This window comes from Psammomys obesus, unplaced genomic scaffold (genome assembly GCF_907164565.1).
Source record: "Psammomys obesus unplaced genomic scaffold, mPsaObe1.curated_primary_1811, whole genome shotgun sequence".
Lineage (NCBI taxonomy): Eukaryota > Metazoa > Chordata > Mammalia > Rodentia > Muridae > Psammomys > Psammomys obesus.
Window position 1 is genome coordinate 29357689 of NW_026590062.1, and position 25627 is coordinate 29383315.

The 25627-nt window shown below is 41.1% G+C and overlaps 2 protein-coding genes across 3 annotated transcripts in view; one reads left to right on the forward strand and one right to left on the reverse strand.

Annotated features, from left to right (window-relative positions):
* The first annotated feature begins 31 nt into the window (after nucleotides 1–31).
* On the forward strand, nucleotides 32–19163 carry Ap3m1 (adaptor related protein complex 3 subunit mu 1). The gene is made up of 10 exons (XM_055605918.1): nucleotides 32–107; nucleotides 274–419; nucleotides 7371–7646; nucleotides 8283–8454; nucleotides 12348–12485; nucleotides 13283–13368; nucleotides 14253–14386; nucleotides 15303–15510; nucleotides 16622–16766; nucleotides 17193–19163. The coding sequence occupies exons 3-10, from the start codon at nucleotides 7374–7376 to the stop codon at nucleotides 17291–17293; spliced, it is 1257 nt and encodes a 418-aa protein (XP_055461893.1). The 5' UTR covers nucleotides 32–107; nucleotides 274–419; nucleotides 7371–7373; the 3' UTR covers nucleotides 17294–19163.
* Nucleotides 19164–20318: 1155 nt separating this feature from the next.
* Nucleotides 20319–25627, reverse strand: part of Vcl (vinculin) — a 94898-nt gene continuing 89589 nt past the window's right edge. For both annotated transcript variants that reach the window (XM_055605915.1, XM_055605917.1), the window contains 3 exons: nucleotides 24652–24855; nucleotides 24064–24168; nucleotides 20319–22481 (listed from right to left, as the gene is read on the reverse strand). In XM_055605915.1, coding sequence (XP_055461890.1) covers nucleotides 22335–22481; nucleotides 24064–24168; nucleotides 24652–24855 — 456 coding nt within the window. In that variant the 3' untranslated portion in view covers nucleotides 20319–22334. The remainder of the gene's footprint in view (nucleotides 22482–24063; nucleotides 24169–24651; nucleotides 24856–25627) is intronic.

Below are 25627 nucleotides of genomic sequence, written 5' to 3' on the forward strand. Positions count from 1 at the left end.
CCCTCGCCGCGCCACGCCCCATTTCTCCTAAGCCCCGCCCCCTCAGCTCCACCCATTGGCTCTCTGCACCGCTGCTGTCCCGTCCCTCCAGGGCCTAGAGTACTACGGTAAGGGACCCCAAACGGAGTTAGGCTGCGGGTGAGCGCCTGCGCTCAGCGAGAGCCAAGCTCCCTGTTCTAGCAGACCCCGAGTAACGTAGAAGGTTTAGATCCTCAACCCCTGGAGACACCGTCCCTCTCGCTGAACCCCTTTCCGCTCTTTGTGTCTTTCTAGTCCCGACCTCCTCGGCGCCTCTGCGGCTGCTAGTCAGGCAATCTGTTGGGCACTCCAAGCGCGGGGTCCTCGCGGCCTTCTCTGCTGCTTCAGCTTCGGTTCCGAGAGGACCCGGCACCGACTCACTGACTTGCCTAGGTGTCGGGGTAAGTGCGAGGGCGGGAGTCTGCGGGCTGGAGACATCTCAAAAGCCGGGGAGTAGACTCCATAGCTGGGCTCGCCTCTCTAGTCTGTGCTGCAGGAGCGTCCCTGCTGGTGTGCGCCAGGGCCGCGCCTCCCCTACGCCCGGCCTTCCGGGCTTTCTAGTCAGCTGGGCCGGAAGAGAGCTTGTGCATCTGTCACGCTGAGTTCTCGAACCCTGGACCCCAGCCGCGAAGGGCGGGGGTGGGGTTGGCCTTGGAGGGCAAAGCCCCCGCTGAAGCTAAGAGAACGACCTGATTATAGGGTGGGGTGGTTTCTGGATGAGCGAGCCTGGGATGGGAAGACAGTGAGGACGGTCTTGCACTTTCTCACGACACAGGTGACAGGGCTGTAAGCTGAGAAGGTGGCCTGGTGTGCATGTCATGGATTTGTTTGGTCCTCAAGTTTAACTTCATGGTTGAGAAGTTGTGTCACTGTAAAAAACTGGCTTCCTCACAGGAAGAGAAAGATTTGGAGGGTTTTATTTTTCGGCATTTGGGATTTTGACTTGGAAACACATTACACAGAGAAAGAAATTGCCTGCAGCCAAATTTACAAATCTTCCTTTGTGTTGAAAGAAAAAAAAATATGTCGCTTTTTCTTAGAACAAGACCTTTTACCTACTTCCTCGGTGCCATTATCTTCTGCTTCTCAGTGGCCTCCTTCTTTTAAACGTTTTTCTTGCATTTGCTTCTTTGTTTGTTGTATGTGTGCTGCGTCTCACAATACATTGTAGAAGTCAGAGGACAACTTGTGGGCCCCAGTTCTCTTCCAACCATGAGGATCTTGGGGATCAAACTCAGATCCTTAGGCTTGGTAGCAGCCACCTTTTCCTGGTAAGCCTCTCAATCTCCTTATCTTTGTTTTACCTACTTGATGCTTCTATCCAAGCACCACACTGCAATGTCGTTTCCAACACCCTGCTGAACCATCACTAAAATTACTCTAACCAAGATCATCAGTGTCCACTTGACATTAAATCATATATTCCCTGTGTGGATTAAAAAAACTCTTGGAGTTGGAGAAGTAGCTCACCTGTTAAGAGTACTGGCTGCACTTTCAGAGGACCCAAGTTTAATTCCCAGCACCCACATGGTGGCTAACAACTCTCTGTTACTCCAGTCCCAGGAGGATATATGACACCCTCTTCTAGCCTTCTTGGGCATAGCACACACAGTGCACAGATATGCATTCAGACAGAACACCCATACATATAAAATAAAATTTTAAAGAAAAAAAAAAAACTACCTGTGAGGCAACAGAAGTTAAACCCTTTTTGTGCATAAGACATACAGTGTTCTTTTTTTTCTTCTTCTAAATTTGTGTGGCAGGATCTGAGGGATGATGCTGAAGAGATGGCTCAGTAGTTAAGAGCATTTGCTACTCTTGCAGAAAACCCAAGTTCAGTTCCCATCACCTACATTGGATGGCTCATAACCACCTATAACTCCAGAGGATCTGCTAGCTCTTCTGGCCTCTGAAGGCACCTGCACTCATGTGGCATAAACTTACAGAAATACATACATATAAAAACAAAATTAAATTTTTAAAAATTGGGTTGTGAGCTGCCTGAGATAGGTGCTGGGAACTGAACTCTGGTCCTCTACATGTTTTTAATCCCACTCCTTTGTATCTCCAGCTTCAGGCGATCCATTGCCCTCTCCTGGCCTTTCATGAGACTGCACTTACAGGCACAAAGCCACACTTAAATACACATAATATATACATTTAAATTAATGGAAAAGATCTTATCAAAACAGTTTGTAGGGAACGATATGACTGGCTGAGGGGTAAGAGCCTGGAGTTTTAAAAGATCATTGGTAGCCGGGCTCGGTGGCACATGCCTTTAATTCCAGCAGAGGCAGGCAAACTATGAATTTGGGACCATCCTGGTCTACAAAGTGTTCTAGGACAGCCAGAGCTACACGGAAAACTCTTGTCTTGAAAAGAAAAAAAAAGGAAAGGAAAGGAAAATTGTATAACATTTGGTTTTTTAAATTATTTTTAATTGTGTATATGTTTGCATATGGGTATGTGCACATGGGTGCAGTGTCCATGGAGACCAAGGGCTGTGGATGCCCTGGAGCTGGAGTTATGATCTGCTTGACATAGGTGCTATTCAAGCCAAGGCTTCTATGTGTAATCACCCTGGCTGTCCTGGAATTCCCTTTGTAGATCAGGCTGGCCTTGAAGTCACGGATATGCCTCTGCCTCTGCCTCTGCCTCCCAGGTGCTGGGATTAAAGATGTTTACCACCCACCAGAATCTGAGTCTCCTGTGAGAGCATGTTGGAAATGAGTCATCTCTCCAACCTGGAAAAAAAAACTTTTTTTTTTTAATTAAAAAAAAAAAACTTTCTTTTTAAAATTCTAACAGGTTGACCTCTTTGTACCAACAATACTTTAGATACTAAAATTCTCCCACAACCCTTCCCCATTTTTAAAATTCTGCTTCAGCTGCATCTTAGTCTCTTTTTAGTTCCATTCCTTGACTCACCAGCTATTCAAATACTGGTTTTTCTTTCATATATTTCTCTTGCTATGTTCATAATTTCTTTGGATATGATTCTTTATATTCATAATCCCCTTTAACAACATCTCAATCTCTTTGAAGCACTAGACTTAAATACAGTGATTGAATATATTTACTTGAATCAAATATATTAGGAATTGGGTCAAATTATATAGGACTAAATACTAGGACTAGGACTAAATACTTCAGCTTTCATCTTATTTCTACACAGCATACCCCAAATTAAATACATTTCTCCTCAAAGCCTGTCCAAATAACTCATTGTTCATCATTTTATTCTATTCTTTTTTTGTTTGTTTGGTTGGTTGGTTGGTTGTTTTGTTTTTCAAGACAGCATTTCTCTGTGTAGCCTTAGCTGTCCTGGACTCACTTTGTAAACCAGGCTGTGAACGCACAGAGATCTGCCTCTGCCTCCCAGAGTGCTGGCATTACAGGTGTGTAACACTGCACCCAGCTTATTCCATCTTCTTGTTAACCTTCTAATGTTATAATTCAGGTTCCTACTATTCGTGTGTGTGTGTGTGTGTGTGTGTGTGTGTGTGTGTGTGTGTGTGTGTACTTCAGGCTCCTACTCTTCCATTGTGTGTGTGTGTGAGGGGGTTGTATGAGTGCATTTGCTGCTGAAAAGGCCAGAATTAGGCATTGGATCCCCAAGGACTAGAGGTACAGACAGTTGTAAGAGTACTGGATGTCAAACCTTGATCCTCTGGATGGACCCAGTGCTCTGAACTGTCAAACCATCTCTCCAGCCTGTCACTCATCTCCTAACTGTCACATAAGTCAGTGCCTTGTCCAGTTTCCATAGTGTAATTAGTAAAATCTCTCTAGAAGTGTAACTCAGATTTGCTTATTTTCCTTCAAAATAAAAAAATAAGATGAAATGTGGGAAATGACTTTACATTACACTGAAAATAATAAACAAGGCTGTCCTTACCCATGACCAATGGTTGTTTACATGGCCTTACCTTTTATCCCAGCATTTTTTCCACCTTGAGAGTTGCAAACTTTGTTTTGGATTTCTTTTAGGTGTTCTTTTTTTTATTGGTAAACCTTGAAGATTTCACTAGCTTACTGTATTTCCCCTATCATAGGAATTGTTTGCTTCTGAAAGTTCTAAGTATAGAAATTTTTAGTTCATCCTCATATCCCCAAAAATGCCTAGTTTATAAAACATAGAACAGCTTGTTGAATGGGGAAAAAATGGCCAAGATTCTGGTTGAGAATCAGAGGAGCTAAATTCTTGGCTATCATTGGTGTGTGTGTGTGTGTGTGTGTGTGTGTGTGTGTGTGTGTGTTAGAGTGTTTGTGTGGGTGCATGAAACTGCAGAGGTCACCATTTGTGTGAGGACCAGAAATTTAAGTTGGGTGTCTTTCTCTATGGTCCTCCACCTTGTTTGCTGAGACAAGTCTCATTGAACCGAGAGCTCTCAGACTGGCTCTGAGGACCCCCAGCCCCTTGCTCCACTGTTAGAGTTACAGAAGGGAACTACCACCTCCTGTCTAAATTCAGGCTCTCACACAGGCACTTTACAGACCTGGCCATATTCCCATCCCCTATTCTTTCACTTTATACATAGGCCATCCTATGCCTCCATTATGCCTTGTGTAGAAGGAGCATCTGTGTGGTGACTGACTGCACAGCAAGTGAGATGTTGAGGCAAGGGGTTGCTTAAGCCCATGAGTTCAGCAACATAGACTGTATCTAAAAAGAAAAATAGAACATACTTTATGGTTTAGACACTTGCCTTCCAAGGATATTTTGATTATTGTATTGCTGAATGTCCATTTAGTAAAGAGAATTCATGAAGCAATTAAACTACAATCAAAACTCTGACAGGTGTGTATTGCAATTCAGAGTCACACACAAAATAGTTATGGTGATGGTCCCTGTGTAGTTTTCTAAGGAAATACAATAAGCATCAAAGTAACTGCAGCTACTGAAAGCATAAATGTCTAAAGAAATGGGCTGATTTTTACTACTTCATGAGGTGTTCCTTGTTATACGCATTAGGCAACTGGTCATAATATGGATAAAAAAGCAACTAAGGTCTCTTTTCATATTATAGAAGGTTAAAATAGGTTTTAAAACCGAGTGCTGTTGCGTGCGGGATGTGTTATGCTCTCACCTCAGCACAGAGGAGCACAACAGTAAATCCATTGGCTGGTTCGATTACACTGAACTCTGAGCCCTGAACTGCTGCCAATAAAAACAACTTGGATGGAAACTTTCCTGGAAAGAATTTTCCACCAGCTTAAGAAAGTGAGTGGAAATCTAGCTCTAAAATAAACTAGTCAAAAGCAAGAGACTGTTATGATAATGGAGAGCCGCTACTGTGTCACTTATTTTCTTTTTCTACTTTAATCTATTAATCTTTCTCATCACAAAAACTGGAGTATGTTTTGTTTTCTATATGGAACATATCCTTCAGCTCTTTATCTTAAATCAAGCCAGAACAGCACATTGACTATACTATCTACAGTGACATCACAGCCAGGTGTGGGCATTTAAATTAATTCATTAGCTTTATAAAGTTGCACTTATTTGCAGTTTTCAAGTTGGCCTGGACTACATAGTGAGATTGTCTCAAAAAATAGCTAACATTTGAATATATTAGTTGTCTTTGATACATTTTTATTGTTTCTTTTCTGAGGCAGGGTCTCATTTATCTTGAACTGACTTGAGTTTACTGTGTTCATGGTCCAGGCTGGCCTTGAACTCACCCTGATCTTCCTACCTGCACTTCCCAAGTGCTGGGATTTACATGTATGTAAATCCACTCCCAACTTCATATGAGCTACATTTCTAGTACTCAATAGTTATATGTATACCATATTGGACAGCACAAGTAAAGGCCATGTCCTCCACTGCTGAAAACCTGATTAGCACTGTATCCAAATACATGCCTGATAATTAGTGTATAAGAGGTAAATTAAGAGCAGGAGCTCAGAATTCAAATGTCAAGTTTGGATCTTATATCTGACACTGTGTTGTCTACAGTAATTGACCTTTCTGCAACATTTGTCATAATATAAAACGAAAGTAAAGCAGTTAGACATTTTTCTGTCATTCCCCTATTGCATAGTCTACAAACATTTATCTGTTGTTTCCTTCTTTATGTTTTTAAGACAAGGTCTCAGTCATTCCAGACAAACCTCAAGCTTGTTATGCAACACACATGATAAATACTATGGCCCAAAGCAACTTGGGAAAGAAAGGATTTATTTGGCTTACACATCTTGATCACAGGTGTTCATTAAGGGAAGTCAGGGCAGAAACTGAAGTGGGAGCAGAGGTAGGAACCATGGAGGAACACTGCTTAGCAGCTTGCTCAGCTTCTCATATTTCCCAGAACCACCTTCCTAGGGGTGGCACCACCCGTGATGGACTGGGTCCTTTTACATTAATCATTAATCAAGAAAATGGCCAAAAGAAGTCCATAGAACAGTCTAATTGGGGCAGTTCCTCAATTGACATTTACCTAGGTTATGTCAAGTTAACAGAACTAACTGGCATTTTGCACTAACTGGTATATTGCACTGATTAACTATCCAATGGTAAAACAAACTTCCATTCTTGGAATAAATATACTTTTTAAAGTTTGTTGCTGAATTTAGTTTTCTAGAATTTAGAACTTCTCCATCTGTGTTTTTAAGTGATATTCATCTGCAGTTACTTATATTGCCTTTGTCTGGTTTTTATGACAGGGGAATATGAAAAGGATTTTTTTTTCATACAATACATTTTGATTATATTCTTTCTCCTCCCCCTATCCAGGTCCTTCCCACCTCCCTACCCACCCAACTTCTCTTTCAAAAAGAACAAAAAAAAGAAAAAAAGAATGAAATAAAATCAGACAAAAACACCAAAACTAGAACAAAACAAAAAGCACACATACACATTGTGTTGGCCAACTACTCCTGTGCATGGTGCCTGTCCTACCCACTGATACTCTGTTGCTGAAAAATGATTTTCCCTTTCATAGCAAGTATCAGTTGCAAATAGCTTCTTGGTTAGAGGTGAGACTTGGTGTCTACTTCTTTTTCTCTGCCCTGAGATTTGGTCTGGTTTGAATTTGTGGGGGTCTTTATGTGGTGTCTCTTCGAGTTCATATTTGTATCAGCTCTGTTGTGTCTGGAATGTGCTGTCTCCTTGAAGTTATCCATCGCTTCTGGCTCTTAGAATTTTTCTGTCTCTTCTCCATCGTTTCCTGAGTCTTGAGGGGAGGGGTGTGATGAAGACACTCTGTGTAGGGCTGAGTGCTCAAAGTCTCTCACACTCTGTGCATTGGCCAGCTATGACTGTGAATTACCGTCTACCATAACTGCAGTTCATGTGGACAGGAGTATAGTTGTACTTACGCTTTTTCCCCTTTTTTCCATCACAGAAAATGATCCACAGTCTGTTTCTCATCAACTGCTCTGGGGATATATTTCTAGAAAAACACTGGAAGAGCGTTGTAAGCCAGTCTGTGTGTGACTATTTCTTTGAAGCTCAGGAGAAAGCTGCTGACGTTGAGAATGTGCCACCTGTCATTTCAACTCCTCACCACTACCTCATCAGTATCTATCGGGAGAAGCTCTTCTTTGTGTCTGTCATACAGACAGAAGTGCCACCTCTCTTCGTAATTGAGTTTCTCCATCGAGTTGCTGACACTTTTCAGGTTTGTATCAGTCAAACTATTGTAACTAAATCACCCACGATAGTTGGAGGAGAGACACACTCTCACATTTGTTACTTAAGTTTTTGATGTACACTGTCTGACTTTTCATTCAACTAAAAATAATGTTATAAACACGCCTATAGAATATGCAGTGGCACACATTGCTGCTCTGGTCATTGTTTCTTCTTGCTGTTGTTTTTTGTCTGTGGCAAATTGTATCATTAGGAAACAACAGTGTCCTCCTCTTAGGATCATCAGTTTTGACTGATCATGAGTTCTTCTGTAATTACATTTTCTATTTTCCCTTGTTTTGATGAATAAACCAAATAGCTTAAAACTTTATATGTGTTTGGGAGTGGGTTAATCAGGGAAAATGAAGTTTATAGTTCACATCTCAACTTCATGTTTCAATACTTTCTGGCATGGCATATAATCGAAATCAATTTAGTGTAAACACAATAAGAAAATATTGACGAGAAATGTTAGGCCTTCCTTGGAGAATGTTTTCATATCTGTATATTTCTAGCATCGTAAATCATGAGTTTTATTAGTTTACTCTTCAGAACAAGGGGTATTATATAAAAGCAAGCCTTTCTTTATGCCTTCAGTTGTTCAATATCATGAATGTTTTGTTAGGACTACTTTGGTGAGTGTTCAGAGGCTGCAATTAAGGATAATGTGGTCATTGTATATGAGCTCTTGGAAGAAATGTTAGACAATGGATTCCCACTGGCTACTGAATCTAACATTTTGAAAGAACTGATTAAGCCTCCAACAATTCTACGTTCTGTCGTCAATTCTATTACAGGTATGAAAAATGAAAATACTATACTAAGAACTGGTCCATTGAAACTCTTGAACGGTTCATTTTTGCTCATGGGATAGACTATTAGGCTAGTCTAATTTGGCCAAAATTAAAGTTACCAATAATGTTTAAATGAGTATATTTTCTTTTTTATTTTTTTCTCTATCTCCCCACCGTGTGTGTGTGTGTGTGTGTGTGTGTGTGTGTCTGTGTGTGTGTCTGTGTGTGTGCATGCCTGCGTGCGTGCGCGCACGCGCGCATGCACACGCAAACCATAGCATGGGAATGGAGGTCAGAGGACAGTTTGTGAGAGTTGATTCTCCTACTTTAACATGTGGATTCTAGAGATTGAATCAGGTTTTCAGGCATGCAGCAAATACCTTTACCCACTAACCAATCTGGCCAGCCCCCCTTTTATTTTTGGGGGGGAAGACCAATAACAAACACAGATAATAGGAGATCAGGTGTAGCTCGCATGTATAATCATAGCACTTAGAGGCTCACCAAGGAATTGCTATGTTCAAGGCCAATCTGGGATACGGAATGAAAAAAATATGTTTCTTTTATTGAAAAAGGCTCAGTCTTGCAGAACAAAGGACTTTTAGAATTAGGGTATAGCTCATTTTTCTATTACTGGGTTCAGCGCTCAATTCAAAAAAAGAAAAAAGAAAAACTAGTAAGTAAAAAATTAGTTCATGTGTAGAACTCATGCATATTGGGTGTTATGCTTTTTTAAAACTTAAGTTTTCAATTTAATTCTGGACCATATCTAGAAATTAAGCATGGTCAGGTAATCATTTGGTGTTTTAAAAGCCTTCTAGAAAGAATAGGCTAAATGGTACAAGCGTTTAATCCCAGCATTTAGGAGATAAAGGCAGGTGGGTCTCTGAATTTGAGGCCGGCCTGGTCTACACAGTGAGTTCCAAGCCAGCCAGTGCTATACAATGGGACTGTGTCCAAAAGAGAAAGCCTTCTAGAGGAAGATTGATGGAATGTTATATGCCACTCCAGCTCTATTGCCCACGGTCAGCAACTCTAGTCATCCCATTACCATCAAGAGAAATTCTCTCTGGGAAAATAGTTTAAATATCTAAACACTTTAAAGAACAATTTTGTATTTCATGGACATTGTAGTGAGGCACTGGAAATCTCCCATAATATTAAGGGGCGGAGGGAAAGCACAAACTCAATAAAAATTTAGATATCTATAAATATTTATAAAGAGAAACATTCTAAAATGTTTATATTGATTATCTCTAGCTAAGGAAACACCTTTACTTTTCTTTATACATTTTTAAATATGTATATGAATAAATGTGAATGTGCACGGAGACATACAGGTGTTGCATCTATCACCCAAACCTGATTCCCTTTCTGAGACAAAGACTCTGAATCTGGAGCTGGGCTGGTAGCCAGCAAACCCTAGCCATCCTCTCTCTACCCCCGCAGTGCTAAGGTCACAGGCATGTACGCAGCCACACCCATCTTTAGGTGGGTGCTGGGATCTGGACTCAGATCCTCATGTTTGTGCAACAACCACTCTTATCCACTGAGCCATTGCTCCAGCCTGTCTCATACTTTTTAACTTTAAAAAAATGTATTTAATAAGAAAAATTACTAATGTATAGTGTAAAACTATAGCATGGCTTGATAATGTATAAGAGAAGGGTTCAGGCTGGATGGGGTGGTGCATATTTGCAATCCCAGCTTCTAGGGCAGCCAGTTGTGAGTTCATGGCTAGCCTGGGATACAGAGTAAGAAAATATAATACACTGGGGATGTAGTTCATTCTTGAAGTCTTGCCTGTTATACTAAGGCCCTGACTGTGTTTCCTAGTGCCACACACACGTACACATACCAAAGAGTGGTGCAATAGGTGAAGTCATAGGTGGCCAGAATACAGGGCCTTGAAGACTCAGGCTGGAGAACAAGAGAAATTAGGACATGTTGAGAAAAAGCAGAGTGGAAGGCGTGAGTGTGCTAGGCCCTCCTACAGAAGTAGAGCTGTTTGTAATTGAGCACTGAGGGACACACTGTTTTGGTTTTTCCAGACAGGGTTTCTCTGTGTGTGGCCTTGGCTGTTCTGGACTCACTTTGTAGACTACACTGGTCTGGAGTCACAGAGATCTACCTGCCTCTGCCTCCCCGAGTTCTGAGATTACAGGCGTGCACTTAAACGGTGAAATTGGGCTGAGTGTAATGCCACATACCTCTAGTCCCAGCTACATGGGAAGCTAAGATGGAAAAATATTTGTGCCCAGGGCTATGCAAAACATTTAGCTTTTATCAGAAAGCAAATGAGAAGCACTAAAGGTATCTGAGCAGGGAAATAATATGATTAAAGCAGTATTTTTCTAATATTCTTGGGAAGTAACAGGCTGGAGTTACTTTCAGCAATAAGTAGTCTGACGTTAATGTTAGCCTTGTCAGCCACGCTTAGTGACACACGCTGGTAGTCCTCGCACTCAGAGGCTGATGTAGGAGGGTCACTAGTTGTAGCCATCCTGGCTACATACAGTCCTTGTCTTTAAAAGCTAATCTTGACTGGAATGGAATGTGTTGCCTTGTAGCCAAGGATGACTGAACTTCAATCCTCCTGCCTCCACCACCTCACAAGTGCTGGGCTTAAAGTGTGTGTTCCACCATTCATCGCTAGATAGTGAACACAGGCTTTATGTATACTGGGCATTCACTCTGCCCGTTATGTCCCCAGCCCCGAAACTGTTGGTTGGAGTGGTTTTGTGTATATTTTCTTGTTTTTGAAGACCAGTTCAGTTGGCCTTAAACTAGCAATCTTCCTGCTTTAGCCTTCTGAGTGTTGCAGTTACAGGAATGTGGTGCCTGTCTTGCATAGGTTTTGTTCTGGTTTTGTTTTTGTTTTATGAAGACAGGGTCTTGCTGAGTACCCCTTACTGGCCTGGAACTCACCATGTAGACCAGGCTGGACTCAGATTTGCTTCCGTCCCCTACCTTTATCTCCCAAGTGCTGATCTTACAAATCCAAGCCCCTATGCCTAGCTTTGCAACTGCAAAAGAAAAACAAAACAAAAAAGGAAAGAAAACAGAATTACCAAAATAGAAAAAAGTGGTAAATGCTACTTAGGGGGAAATATTTAAAGAAATAGGCCCAAATGGTAGTGGTTGATGTTAGTAGTGAACAATTTTTCTTGTTTTTAAATTTAATGTCTTTACTGTTGATCATGTGTTACTTTTCAATTAGAAATGTAAACTAATCAAAATGTTTAGTAGGTCATAGTGGAAGGGTTTCTGTTTGAATAACCATACAGATACAATTTACCAGGAAGCAAATAGAACATTAGTCCTGTTTCAGCCGAAGTGGCCTTCTTACATCAAGAAAGATGTGGGGTGTTTTGCTTTATTGTTTTGCTGTAGTGGGGACTAAATATAGAGCCTTGCACATGCTCAGTATAGAGCTACATTCTCAATAATGTGCTGGTGTTGATGTGAGAATAAGCAAAAAATGTTCTTCATCGAGTTGCTTCAAAGAGAGTGGGCGCCTCTCGTGTGGAATGCCCTGAATAGAAGAGCCAGGGTCTGCGTGTTCTCAGTAGAGACTTCTTGCCAGCCTCTTTGTCATTGCTGGCAGCAGGACTGCACTCTTGTTGGACCACTGGAATTAGCTTAGGTCACTACTAACACAGGAAGCAAAAGATAAATGGATGCATTTATCTTGTACTAACAGGTAGACAGAGGAGCTTATGTCTGGCCTTGGTGTGGAATCTGTCTCTAGCAGTTCTAGAGCCCATCCACAACTCCAGTGAAGGAGAAACCAAACCCTGAAGCAGAAGCTAAAGCATTCTGTTTTCCTTTTTATAATAACTTTTCTGACAACCATTGCACATATCCACTTTGCTTTCTTCTTTTCTAATTTCTAGGCAGTAGTAATGTTGGGGATACACTCCCCACGGGGCAGCTGTCCAATATCCCATGGCGTCGAGCAGGAGTAAAGTACACGAACAATGAAGCCTATTTTGATGTGGTTGAAGAGATAGATGCAATTATAGATAAATCAGGTAATTATGTACATGTGGCTTATAGGAGAAAAAACTTCAGTTGCTACAAGTTGGATTAAAAACTGAAAATCCTTGGCATGGTGGTTTTCAGCAGAAAAACATTCATTATCTAATGATTTATAAATCTTTTTGTTCTGCCCAGTGGTTACATATAATTACCATAACCACTAGCTATTGCCAGACGTTGTAAGTCCCTCTTGCAGTTATTCATCTGACAGGTATTATGTGACCCTGCTGCTTCCCAAATCTGTGTGCAGTGCTTCAGTTAAAGCCTCTTCTGTTTTTTTGTTTTTTGTTTTTTAACCAAGAAAATGGTGGTGGCAAATATCATAAAGTTTGATTTTTAAACATCTCATCCTGTCCTCAGGATTTACACATAAAGCAACTAAGACTCGGGACCATGTGGCCTGCTCAGCGTCACGTAGCTATTTGATTGATACATGGGGTTGGTGACTTACTTGAATAACAGGTTTTGTCCATCTTTTTTCCATTATCACCCAAGCTTAGTCCATTTCATATAAAATCCGCTTCACTTTAAAATTCTATTAAAATATTTTAAGCTTCTATCCAAATAATCTTAAAAGATTGACTCTCTAAAGGTTTGATCTTCCTTAGAATTATTCTCTAGCCAGTTAGGCGTAGCCAGTGAGAAATGCTGTTGGAACTGACCTGTTATTGAGGTGGTAAGCTTTGTAATTCTGATACCCAGATTGTGTTTCCATTACTCAGGGTATGTGACAGCTCTAGAAAAGACCCAGATTCCAATAAGGTTATCAGCTTTTTATTTCTTTCTTTAGGATCTACAGTCTTTGCAGAAATTCAAGGGGTCATTGATGCTTGCATTAAGCTGTCCGGAATGCCTGATCTCTCTCTCTCTTTCATGGTAAGTTTTGATCTGTTCTATAGTCTCTTGTATGCCTAAGATTTGAAATACTAAATGATATGATAATTACTGAGATAAAATTGTTATCTTAAATTCTGTGTTACTGTGTGTGTGTGTGTGTGTGTGTGTGTGTCTGTGTGTGTGTCTGTGTCTGTGTGTCTGTGTCTATGTGAGTTGGCATGCATCTCCCAGGGCAGCGTGTGGAGATCAGAGGACAACTTGCAGGAGTTGATCCCCTCTTTCCGCCCTGAGGAGCCTAGGGACCAAACTCAGGTCCTCAGGCTTGGCAGCAAGCACCCTTTACCTGCTAAGCCATCTCTTCAGCCCTAAAGTTTGTATATTAGGTTACAAAGGATTATCTCAGAAATATTTCTAGCACAGCTTTCCAGACAGTAGTGACACATTGAATATGGCCTTTATGGAAAGGTCAAAGAGAGGTCTTTACCAAGAGTGTGCTCAGAATTCACTGTCTGGCTTTTGTATTTCCACTGTCATTTTGACCAATATTTGCTTTGCTTATGTAAAGGGGCACTGATATTTTGCAGTTTATATTCAGCATGACACACTGCTAAAAACAGCTAAGAGAATTGTGTTCAATTCCATCTCTGTTACCTGTTTCCCTTGATTTTATTGAACCTCAGTTTTTATCTATAGAAAACAGATAATGCTACTTGCTTTTTCTCCTTATAGTTTATAAACTTCAGGTAATATATGTAAAGTATTTGCTAACTTTAAAAGTCATAAAACTACAAGGTTATTTTGAGGTTGTCATGATTCTTGCCCTGCTTTGACTGTGACTTAAGGAGCATATTAACTTGTCATATGTAAATGGTGTTGTCACACTCCTTATACTCTGTGCATATGGCTTTTTCTTTTCCTGACAGAACCCAAGGCTTCTAGATGATGTCAGCTTCCACCCGTGCATCCGGTTCAAACGTTGGGAATCTGAAAGAGTTTTGTCATTTATTCCTCCAGATGGAAATTTCCGACTCATATCATACCGTGTCAGCTCACAAAAGTAAATTGATGCATCAGCCAGATTTGCCAACAAGACAATTTGAATAGAATTCCCTGTTCTTGTTTTATTTTTACAGTTTAGTTCTTAAGTTTATCTGCTTTCTTTAGTCATGCTCACCTAGAGATGTAGTGAGAACTGGTGATGATATATATATACCTAAAACAATAAGTGTTTCTGGACCTGAAAGTGTAGAGGAGTAGTGAAAGAGAGTAGGTTAAAATCTGTAACTGAGAGCAAGCCTTTGTATTGTGCATGACCTGGGCAGACCATGAAGCTGCTGCCTTCATCCACTATGGTCTGTAACTAACAAGACAGCATACCCTAAGACATTCCATAAACTACCTTCTTTAAGTCACTGTTCTCCAGTCAAGGTTGGAGGTGGTTCTTGTTATCTGTAACCCAGGCCAGCCTCAAACTCTGGGTCCTGCTGCCTCCACCTCCTGAGTTCTGGGATTATTGATATGTGCCACCACACTTAATTTGCATTAAATTTTAAACAGTTTAACATTGTCAGTGGTAGCTAACTTGTCCCTTTAAAATGTCAGAAAGCATTTGGCTAACAAGACAAAACAAACTGAGAAATTATTTCTTAGCACTTTAAATTCTTGTAATGGGCTCTCTCTCTCTCCCTCTCTCTTCCTTTTTCCTCTCTCACTCTCTTTTTTAACTCTATCCCTTTATCCCAGTTGTTTATATGGTATTTAAAGCAGATTTCTGTTTTGGTTTGTGTATTTGTTACCAACCCATACAGTTCTAGCATACTGGTACTGTGCTGTCCTCAACAACCCTACTGCATAGACCGAGCCTACCAGGGTTACAGACACCATGGGACACAATGCTACACCTGGAGTTGTCCCACGCCTTTCATTGTGTACATATGTACTTTTTTATATATTTCTCTCTGTGTCTTTTTTAGTCTAGTGGCAATACCAGTGTATGTGAAACACAGTATCAGCTTTAAGGAAAACAGTTCTTGTGGCAGATTTGATATAACAATTGGACCAAAACAGAATATGGGGAAAACTATCGAAGGAATCACAGTGACTGTTCACATGCCAAAAGTTGTGCTGAATATGAACCTGACACCAACACAAGGCAGCTATACATTTGATCCAGTCACCAAGGTACAGCCACTTCAAATCGAGAGTCAGCAAGTGTTCTGCAATCTGTTTTGTGGTTGGAGTTGGAGGAAGTAGTTAGGAAAGCAATGCCCTTGCCTTGCTTTCACATGCTAAGGGTTTTCAGAGATCTACAAAAGCACCCTTGCTTCCTTATGTAAAAACCATGTAAAGCTTTCAACAGCCGAATAGTGTTTGGTAAATGAGAAAGTGTGTTTTGGTTTGGTTTGGTTTGGTTTGGTTGGTTGACTGGTTGGTGGGTGGGTGGTTTAGTTTGGTTTGATTTAATTTGATTTGATTTGAAATAGGGCCTTACTTGTAGCCCAACCCGGCCTGGAACTCAGAGCCACTTGCCTCTGCTCTGTGCTAAACTAAAAGCATGTGCTACTGCTCTTACCTGAGGTATACTTTCAAATAAACTCAGAGCATTTTGGGGGTGTTTTTTTTGGGGGGTGTCTTTTTTATTTTCTTGATGTAGCCCTAGCAGCCCTGAAATTTGCTGTGTAGACCAGGTCCAGAAGTCACAGATAGGCCTGTCTCTCTGTCTCCAGAGTGCTGAAATTAAAGGCATGCACTACTACACGTAGAGCATTACATTGGGGCTGGAGAGATGGCTCAGTGGCTAAGAACATAAACTACTATACAATGCCCAAATTTGGTTCCCAGCAATCACATTGACGGTACACAACTGTCTGTAACTCCATTCCAAATAATCAAATACTCTTCTGGCTTCTGTGGGCTCTGTACTCACATGCACAAATGCACATAGATACACACATACATAAAAGAACATCTAACTTCTGAAGAATTCATCTTAAGCCTTTCTAGGGACTACGTAGGTCTAAGCAGGGAGTTCCACGTCCTTGGCCCTCCACCCCAACTGCAGCTACACTTTCATCTATTACTGTTTCCACTGGGTTAAAAAAAAAAAGTGACTTTGCTTGAAGAAAGGATTCTGTAGCTGAATGTTTAATGGTAATAACATAAGCCAATTGTATATTCCAGGCTTCTGTTTTTCAAGACATTGCTTCATTTTGTGTAGAAGTTTATAGTATCGTTAACCTGTGAGCTTGTCTTTAACACAGAGTTCAGACTTTTTTTCTCTTATCTTTTTAAGGTACTAGCATGGGATGTGGGGAAAATTACTCCACAAAAGCTCCCAAGTCTTAAAGGACTGGTAAATTTACAGTCAGGAGCACCCAAGCCAGAAGAGAATCCAAGCCTCAACATACAGTTCAAGATCCAGCAGCTTGCTATTTCCGGTAAGGATAAGCTTGCTGTGTGTCCAGTGGAAACTGGGGCTAGGAGTTTGGAAGAGTACTAACAGTTCCACCCTGGAAAGAGCAGCAGCTTCAATTTGCCTTCTGCGTTGCTGGCCTCCAGGCACCAGGAATTTGGGAGCACAGCTTATCTCGGTCTCCTATCACACATACCCCACTTCACTTTCATTTAAGTGCCAGAAAAACAGTCATTTGTTCACAGAAAGCGGAGTTAGCTAGCTACAGAGGCATCTTAACTAAGGCCAAACTCCCCATAGTATAACATGTGGGTGGTAGAAAAGGGACATTGTTTCCAAAACGATGACGGAGCACTGTGCAGTGTCACATCCAGGGTACAGTGTTTATTGCTGAACAAGTACTGCATTATTACTGAGCTAGTGATGATTTATTTCGCTCTTTTTAACACAGGCTTAAAAGTGAACCGCTTAGACATGTATGGTGAGAAATACAAGCCATTCAAAGGAGTCAAATACGTCACAAAAGCTGGGAAGTTCCAAGTGAGGACATGAGAAGAGGCCAGACTTCCTCAAGATCAGTTTGTTTTCAAGTGTCATTACAGTTTATTACTATTAGGTACCAAGTGGGTGGGAATACGTATTCAAGCTACACTGCTAACAAAGTTGCTTAGTAATCAATGTCGTGTTCTTAAGGAGCTTAAGTTAAGGAACGTTTTCTAAAGACTTAGCTTATTTTGTATCTTTTCACTTAGGAAAAGATGTAGGTGATTTCTTCCATGGGGGCTACCAGCTGAATGCTGCACATTATCAGTCAAGGCAGAAGGCTATGGTGATCCCTCTCTCCTAAAGCATGTGAACTGGTCTCTTCCACCAGCAGGAACTGTCTCATTCCGTGACGTGTCAGGTGCAGCCAGGTGTCACACCTTCTGATCTTAGCCATCTCAATCAGTGTCTGTCCCAAGAGAGGAGATTGTCCCACCCAAGAAGTTTACAGAAAACTGCCTCTTGAAGTGTTTGCCTTACTCAGCTTTTCACTTGTGCCATTAAGCAAGCACTGTAGCAAAAGCCACTTCCACATGGCCCTGGCAGGGAGCATCGCAGCTCCATGCTCCATTCTCACTGTACTTGGTATTATATTTTTTATAAATAAGATTTTTATGTAAAGCTCAGATTTTGATTTACAAGGACCTTGCTGCAGTAAATATACCATCAATCTTGTGCCACCAGTCCAGCTGTTAGATAGCACAGTCAAATCATTTGCATCAAAGGGCAAATACTTTTAGATAATGAAAGGGAACTCTACTGCTGTTAGGAAGTTATTGCAGGCACAAGTGTTTGTGCTTGTAAACAATTAAAGTAGTAAAAGATAATTAAGCAGAACCTTTGTTTTATTAAAAAAAAAAAAAGACCTCATGTTTTATTAAAGCTTTATCTAATGACACTCTAACCTAGTTAGCCTGAAATCTTCATACCCTAGTTCAGCAAAGGGGGAGAAACGTGTTTCGCTACTGCTTCTTTCTTTTCAATCTTTTACCTTTTTGTGCTTAGATAGTTGAATTTGCCTGTATGCCCTCTATCTGGGGAGCACCTCTTCACCGTATGTATATCCCAAGGCCATTGTGGTAGACACATTCCCCCAAACTATTGTCAAAATGTGACTGAAGCACCTAGTGTCGCTGCTGTATACATGGAAGAACATTATACTGAAGGTCAAAATCCTCAGTAACGATTTATACCAATTGATCCTTATACTTGGAAAGTCAATCTGTGTCTTGTTTTATTCTGCATCTTTGATTTGGAAATCCTGTGCAATGATTTTGCCTCATTACACATAAAATGAAGGAAGGCTAAAAGTTAAGACAAAAGTGCTTGCTCTTCCTAGTCCCCTTGTTTTCCTTTAGATTACTCGTGTTGTCCTTTCTTTCATCTTTCCTTTACATGCTAAGTCTGTGTCGTATGCTTACTCCTTATTGGAGTACTGACGATACAGTAGCGCTGTCACTTTGCCTCATCTAATAAGAAAGGCAACTGTTGCAACTTCAAATAGAAATTTCTTGAGTAACCAATCTCAGATTGGCGATTTTTTTTTAAGTCAAAATGAAAAATATCTATTTCCTTTGACAAGATTGGTTATCTAGTTCCAGTATCTTGTTCTTTTACCTCAAAAGCAATCATAAGCTTCATTTTCTTCATTCCTGTATCTCACCATCCCTCCATACCCAGACTGTGCAACTTCCCTCTTGTGCAGTCTTGTCTATCAAAGTAGAGCTTATACCGAGTCTCTTCTCGCCAAGATTTTCTGCTAAAATAACTAAGTAGACTGTGTTCTTTTACAGTTAAATTATTGTATTTATTTTGACAGAACCCAGTAAGCCCTTTCTCTAGCTCTGGCTATAATGTCAATAAAAACATGAAAGCAACATACTGATTTTTTTTTTTTTTAAGTTTGAGAGTTGATGGAATACTCTCCTATTCATGCTATGTTAGAGCTGGCTGTATTGAATCAGTTTCTTCTATATCATAAAGTGTTGTAGTTATTTGAAAAACATTCAAGCGGCCTTTTCCTAAACAGCATACTCACAGCCATTCATCTCTTTAACGTGCCCCGTTTCTGGTCACAGACTAAGTGATAAAAATGATTACAACTGCCTTCTTCACCACTTCAGTATAGATCCAAGAATATCCAGCATTAAAAGGTTTTTCAAACATGGAGTTCTGGTTAATCCAGCATATTCCCTTTTTTTATTTTTAAGTAACCCTAATCCAAGAGCAAATTAAACATGCTTATTTTCTGCATGAGGTAGCCCCATCCCTTCCCCACTAGGCATTCAGCTGGTGGCTTCATTTCTTAAATGGTGCAACAGAAAAACCCTGGAAATATGCTGGTCTTATTGTCCTTAGAAGCAACTGGTGAGGAAAAAAAAAAAAAAAACTAAAGACAGTGTAGGTGGCACAGTGCCAGTAAACAAAGTGAAAAACAGAGGCTGCCAGGGACTGCTGAGCCAGTTCAGCAGGCTGCAGTCCATTTCTGGTTGTAAATGTCTATATCAACAGAATGATAAATTGCACCCGGTGGTATTGTTTAACCCCTTTTTTTTCTTCTTCAGTTCTAGAAAGTTAAGCAAAAGCGTAGGTTTTTTTGTTTGGTTGGTTTTGTTTTTGTCAGTGTTTCCTCTGGCAAGAAGTCAACTGTTCTTAAAGGTGATTCTGTCTCACAGTCCTAGTTCTGTACTGGGGTTGGGAACAAATAAAAGTGTCCCTTACATTTCACAACTTCAGCTTTTTAAGGGACAGTGGTAGTCTCCAATAATAGTTAAAATCTTCTTAAATGAGGGCCATTTCAAGGGGGGCTGACCCACATCTGGCTGCTTGGCCCACTGCAACTTGTGATTTCTGTTCCCCCTAATGTATCATTGCCAAGATTATCCTTTAACAACATGGCCCTCTTATGTAAATACACTATTAATTTCTACTCCTTTGTGGATTGAATAGAACTGTTAGTTTCCAGGTGTTGAGGATTAGCTTCAAAAAATGAAGAGTCTGACCCAAAGTTGTTACTAAAATAACATGTCCATCATTTAGAGCATTATTCATATAAATGTATTTTATTGTTTTAAACAGAACAGAAAAGGCAGAAAACATTTGCATATAATAAATCCTAGCTTATAAATGTAGTTTTTTAGTGGTGGCATTTCTAACATGTCATTCAGGGACTGTTTTCCTTTTGCCTCCTTATACTGTGAGCACTGACACTCAAGAAAAGCACATCTGGCAGACGTGTGTTTCCAGAACTGCACAAACTTGGAGAGCAAACATGATTTTTCTTAGTTCCTCTAAGTAATCTTTAGTAAAATAAGAGATGATCTTTGGCATAGATTCATACTTTAAAGGCATTGATATGCATTTATATCAGGTAAGCAACTATACAGATCTGCTGAGAGCTTTGAAAAGAATCGTTATCAGCTGAAAGGAAATAGGGGGAGCCTGAGTATACAGGATCAACATAAGATTTAAACATTCAGTGTTGGAATTGAACACACTACATATAGGAAAACATCCAAGAAAAAGGTCTTAGTCCTGTATTCATCTGGTTCTTCATTTCTGAAAGAAGCATTCATGTGCTGGGAAATACTTACACAGCAGGGATAAATGCAAGAATGAGGGAAGTCGCTTTTTTCTGACTTTTCCAATAGGAAACATGCCTTTCTGATAATTAGATACCATTCTCATTATTCTTGAATGCTTGTATTTATGGAAGGATGAAAAAGACTTGGTTATAGTTGGTTAAAAGCAATTAGAAACTATAATAGCCCCTACCGATTTATCCAGAGCAGCACCAGAATTATAATCTGCAAATGCTTTTTTCCCTACTCAAGAAGGATCTTTCAGCAGGACTACCTTTCCATTCAAGCCTCTTAAGGAGCAAGCCCTAATTCCTGGGACTTAATTTTGAATGGACCTTTCAAAGTTACAAGCAAAGCCAAGTATAATGGTAGGAGCTAGGCTGACACAGATAGATCATTTGAATCCAGAAGTTCCAAGACTAGCCCAGGCAACATAAGGAGACCCAGTCTTAAAAAAGAGAAGGTGGGGGATAAAGGGATTACAGACAAACACATACCTATATATCTTTAACATCTTAATTAAGAAGCATATAAAGGAAGATTGCCAAAGAGTAGGTGATTTGGTTAAAAAATAAATGCAGCATTTCAGCTCAGAAATTAAGAAAGAAAAAAGAGCTAATGAATGCATGCTAAAGCCTCAGCATAGACCTCTATTGGCAGTGACAAAGCATAGAAAACCTGGGAGTGGCCCCACTGGGAGGATGGGCAGGATCACACCCAGCTACTCTGCCCCTCTAGTGGCAGAGAGCACCAGTGTGTTTGCAGAATGGTTACCTTGGCAACCAAGCAAGGCAGGATGTGAGGCAGGAAGTTTCCCTAACACATATTACATACTGGGCATGGTAAAGACAGAATAGTGATTTCCTCCCAACAGTGAAAGTTGATTTTACATTGTGAGGAACTAGGATTACTTGGGGAGAAAGCAGGAAATGACTCCAGACCACACAAGCTGGACTTCCCCAGAGACCACCTTTTTCCTGCAGCACGATGCACAGCCCAGAGAAGGTAAGCAGAGTCAGCAGCAATGTGGAAACCCAAAACAACTTTTAAAAGCAGTTATTCATTGACTTGCCTCAGCTCTAGGTCTTGAGAGCCTAAAATGGGGAAAGGGAGTTGGTGAACCGTAAACAGGGGGAAATGTTTCCTGGGGACAGAGCAGGGTGTCTGTCTAGTGTTCACTCTTATTCTGAGCTTATATAAAATCCATGGGCTAGAGACCCAGTCCTCATTACTGGGAGATTGTGCACAGGAGTAACCGTGAGAGCACAGGGTTTACACAGAGACAGATTTCAAAGTGTCCATGACAGAAGTATAAATGTTTTCTACATGAAGAGGCCCCATTCCTTTCTCGTGTGTGAGACCAAGGATTGATTTTTTTTTTTTCACTCCCTGCAACTCTGAATGGCTTCTGGAATTTAGATGGTTCTCTTCTCTTTAGCAGAGGTTCATGGATCAGCCTGGTGAGGTGCCTACTGGTACCAGGGAGTCTTTCTGACCCAACGCAGAGTAAATCCAGCATCTGTTCGAATTTTGATTGAAGCGGCTTCTGCTTCTCGCACTGTCTCCTTCACAGACTGCATGAGGTTCTGGGCATTATGCACCAGCATCTCTGTGGCCTGCAACAAAAGAGGCCTGTTACTGTAGTGCCTAATGCAGTGCTGCCTTCGAGCAAGCATGAAGCCAGGAGTGGACTGCAGTTAACCTCACCCACCTGCACTGGATCTCATACTTGCATGCATCACTGGTGGTTTAACTATACAGTCAGTGATTGCACTATGTCCTCATACGGCTGACTCATACTTGATTTTTCAAAGGTGGTATTCTTTCAGTACTCCTGCTTTTTCCTCTACCTGTAACGCTTTTTTGTCCACGGAACCCAGGCTCCTCCTCCGGTGTCCTTCAGATCTTTGCTAAGCTGCCACCTTAGGAAACCTTTCCTTATATTAAATCGCACTATAAACTCCTAGCATTCTTCACGTGAAGTTATTATTTTCTTCACAAAATTCATCACTAATTGGCATGCTATATATTCTACCTACTGTTTGAAGGGTGGGTTTTTTGTTTTGTTTTTTGATTTTCGGGGGTGGGTACTTTGGTTTGACATATCCGTCTGTACCATAGGGCAGAGATTTTTGTTAGTTTTGTTCACTGCTCTCCACTACTTAGGACAGTAGGCATCTCAAAAACAATGAAAATAATCAAACCAAGCCACCAACTACCTTAGAAATGTAAGTATGTTAATTTTTAAAACACAAATTTAGAGGACAGGGATCGAGTTGAATGTCTGTTCATACCCAGACAACTCAATCATTCTTTAGGGCAGATTCTAACTATCTATAAGTCATAGACCTTTTGAGGATTTAATAAAGGCTGTACGGTTTCCCCAGAGAAATATGTCACATGAGTGAAATGTGAACATAAACTTCAGAGGGCTGTAAGAAAAGTCCCTACAGTCTAAATTCCTAACATTGGTCCTCTTACTTGTTATGATGGGTCTCAGGCCTGGAAAAGCTTGGAGCCTTGCCAGCCAATTCACTCCACGAGACAGGATCCACCTAAAACTTCTCACTTGTATCCTGTGTTTGTTCTAGTCTACCATACTATTTCTACCTTTTTTGATTTAATGGAACACACATAGTCCCAACATGTATTTTGTTAACTAACTTCAAATGATTTCCAGTCTCATCCTTCCTTTCCCAACTTTTCCTATTGTTAGGCAGAAGACGCTCCACCACGGAAATCAACCCAGTACCAAACTCCACTTGCACTGTATGGAGGTTAGGGATTTTGAGGAAGTTCCCGTGGTAGGGGAGATGCAAGCTGCTGGATTAAAATAATGGTAGTGGCGGCAACAGGAAAGTGTCCTTCATGTTTCCTCAAAGGTGCAGTGGGTGCCCCTAGTCTCTGTAGAGGTCAGAAGCAGTTGGTCTCCCAAATTGTCTGTGAGTTCACCAATGGGGCGAGATAGACTCTCATTTTAACTTTTAAAATAATGGCGGGTCCTCCGTGGGTGATACAACCAAGATGTCTTCACCATAAGAAAATCAGGAGTGTGACTCAGAATAGGGCTCAGCAGAGGGGGAAATAAGGAAAGGGAGGGAGGATTGCTGAATTCTCACTTCAGAACTAAGTTTGTCGTCAAGCTGAACTAAAACAGCAAAGAAGCTCGAGCAGAGCATACAGAGCGGCAGCACGTACCTGCTCGGATTCCTCGTCACTGATGTTGGTGCGGCCCAGCATGGTCGCCTTCACTGTGGACAGGATTTTGAGCTGGGTGCTTATAGTTGGGATCCGCTCACACACCTAAAGAGAAATTTTCATTTCATGTTCCTTGACTGCCCTGCCCACAATTTCCTTCGAGATGGACATACCCAACTCCATTCTCCGTCGATGGTATGCAGAAATACTCAATAAAGGCACAAATATACTTGTTTTTATCTCTAGTGTCAGTCCAACCCAATTGGTTCATAAATGGAAGCATTCAAATTCTACTATTTTTAGAAAATAAAACTTTCAGTCTATTTTTTTCCAATTATCTACACACTGCCCTTGCTGCTGTTGCTTTCCCTTCTTGAGTGCCTCTTCCTTATTAACCCACTTTCTTTGCTTTTCCCTCATATTCATGCTTCCCACTCAATTGCTCTCTCATGCTCTCTCCTCTCCTGTTCCCTTCCTCCCCTCCCTCTCCTTGTCCCCACCACCACCACCACCACCACCACCACCACCACACACACACACACACACACACACACACACACACACACACAGCCTATTTTTCCCAAGTACCTGTAAAAGATTGGTTCTAATCCGCTTATCTGTGCACTGCTTGGCAACCTCCTTGGCCAGCCGAGTCACCTCATCAGAGGCCTTGGCGATATCCTTGGCACACTGAATAAGTGCCCGCTTGGTACCACTGCCCCCTCTTACCAGCCGAGACATCTCTGCCATCAGCAGAGCCATACGCTTGGCTGCTGCAATGATATCATTGCCCTGGAGAGAAGCAAAGACACAGCATGAGCTCTGCCCACACACTGGCCAAGTTAAGGAAAGTAGGAAAACAGAGAGAAGGAAGCCTGCTGCTCTAGCAGCCCTCTGGAAGGCTAAGGAAGAAGGGAGAGTACTGTTTTGATAATAGAATGCACTGGAGAAACAACAGTGAGACAGGACACTTGCCCCCGTACTCAGAGAGAATGCCCTGAACGAAAACAGACGGCCAGATATTAGTCTGAAAGGGAATTGTGCATGCCCCAGGCACAGCACTGGACAAACACTTGAGCATCTCCAGATTAATTGTGTCAATAACATTGAGCCAGAGCCAAGGAGTCGGTCACACAGGCGTTCTGATTTCTATAATAGGGGAGAAAGCAGTGGAGGCGGCCAGAGAAGGAGAACGCAGAGGAGGCTTTCCAGATTATGAAAGCATCCTCTTCATCTTTGTTCTTGTAAACAGCAGCCAAGTACTTGTGCTACTTCACTAGAACTTGAAACCCCACATACTATTTTCAACCTGAGTAGAAAAACAAGAGAAATGGATATTTTCTCACTTAGACTAACTCTGCCTCCCTCTACTGCCTTTTGACCTGTCAGCTTGAAAGAGCATACAATTTTAATCATTCCACATTTTAAAAAGTTACAAATCAATTTGTCAGTCCCATAAGCTAAGTAAAGCCTCCAATCAAGGTATGTTCACCTAGGAGAATGCTAAGGGAGGAGATGATAGATAGATAGATAGATAGATAGATAGATAGATAGATAGATAGAT

What these genes read in the sequence shown, in the direction of transcription:
- Ap3m1 (XM_055605918.1), top strand. Translation starts at nt 7,374, where the DNA reads ATGATCCACAGTCTGTTTCTCATCAACTGCTCTGGGGATATATTTCTA. An exon ending in TGCAATTATAGATAAATCAG is followed by an intron (nt 12,486 to 13,282) that starts GTAATTATGTAC and finishes TTCTTTCTTTAG; the next exon opens with GATCTACAGTCTTTGCAGAA. An exon ending in ATCTCTCTCTCTCTTTCATG is followed by an intron (nt 13,369 to 14,252) that starts GTAAGTTTTGAT and finishes TTTTCCTGACAG; the next exon opens with AACCCAAGGCTTCTAGATGA.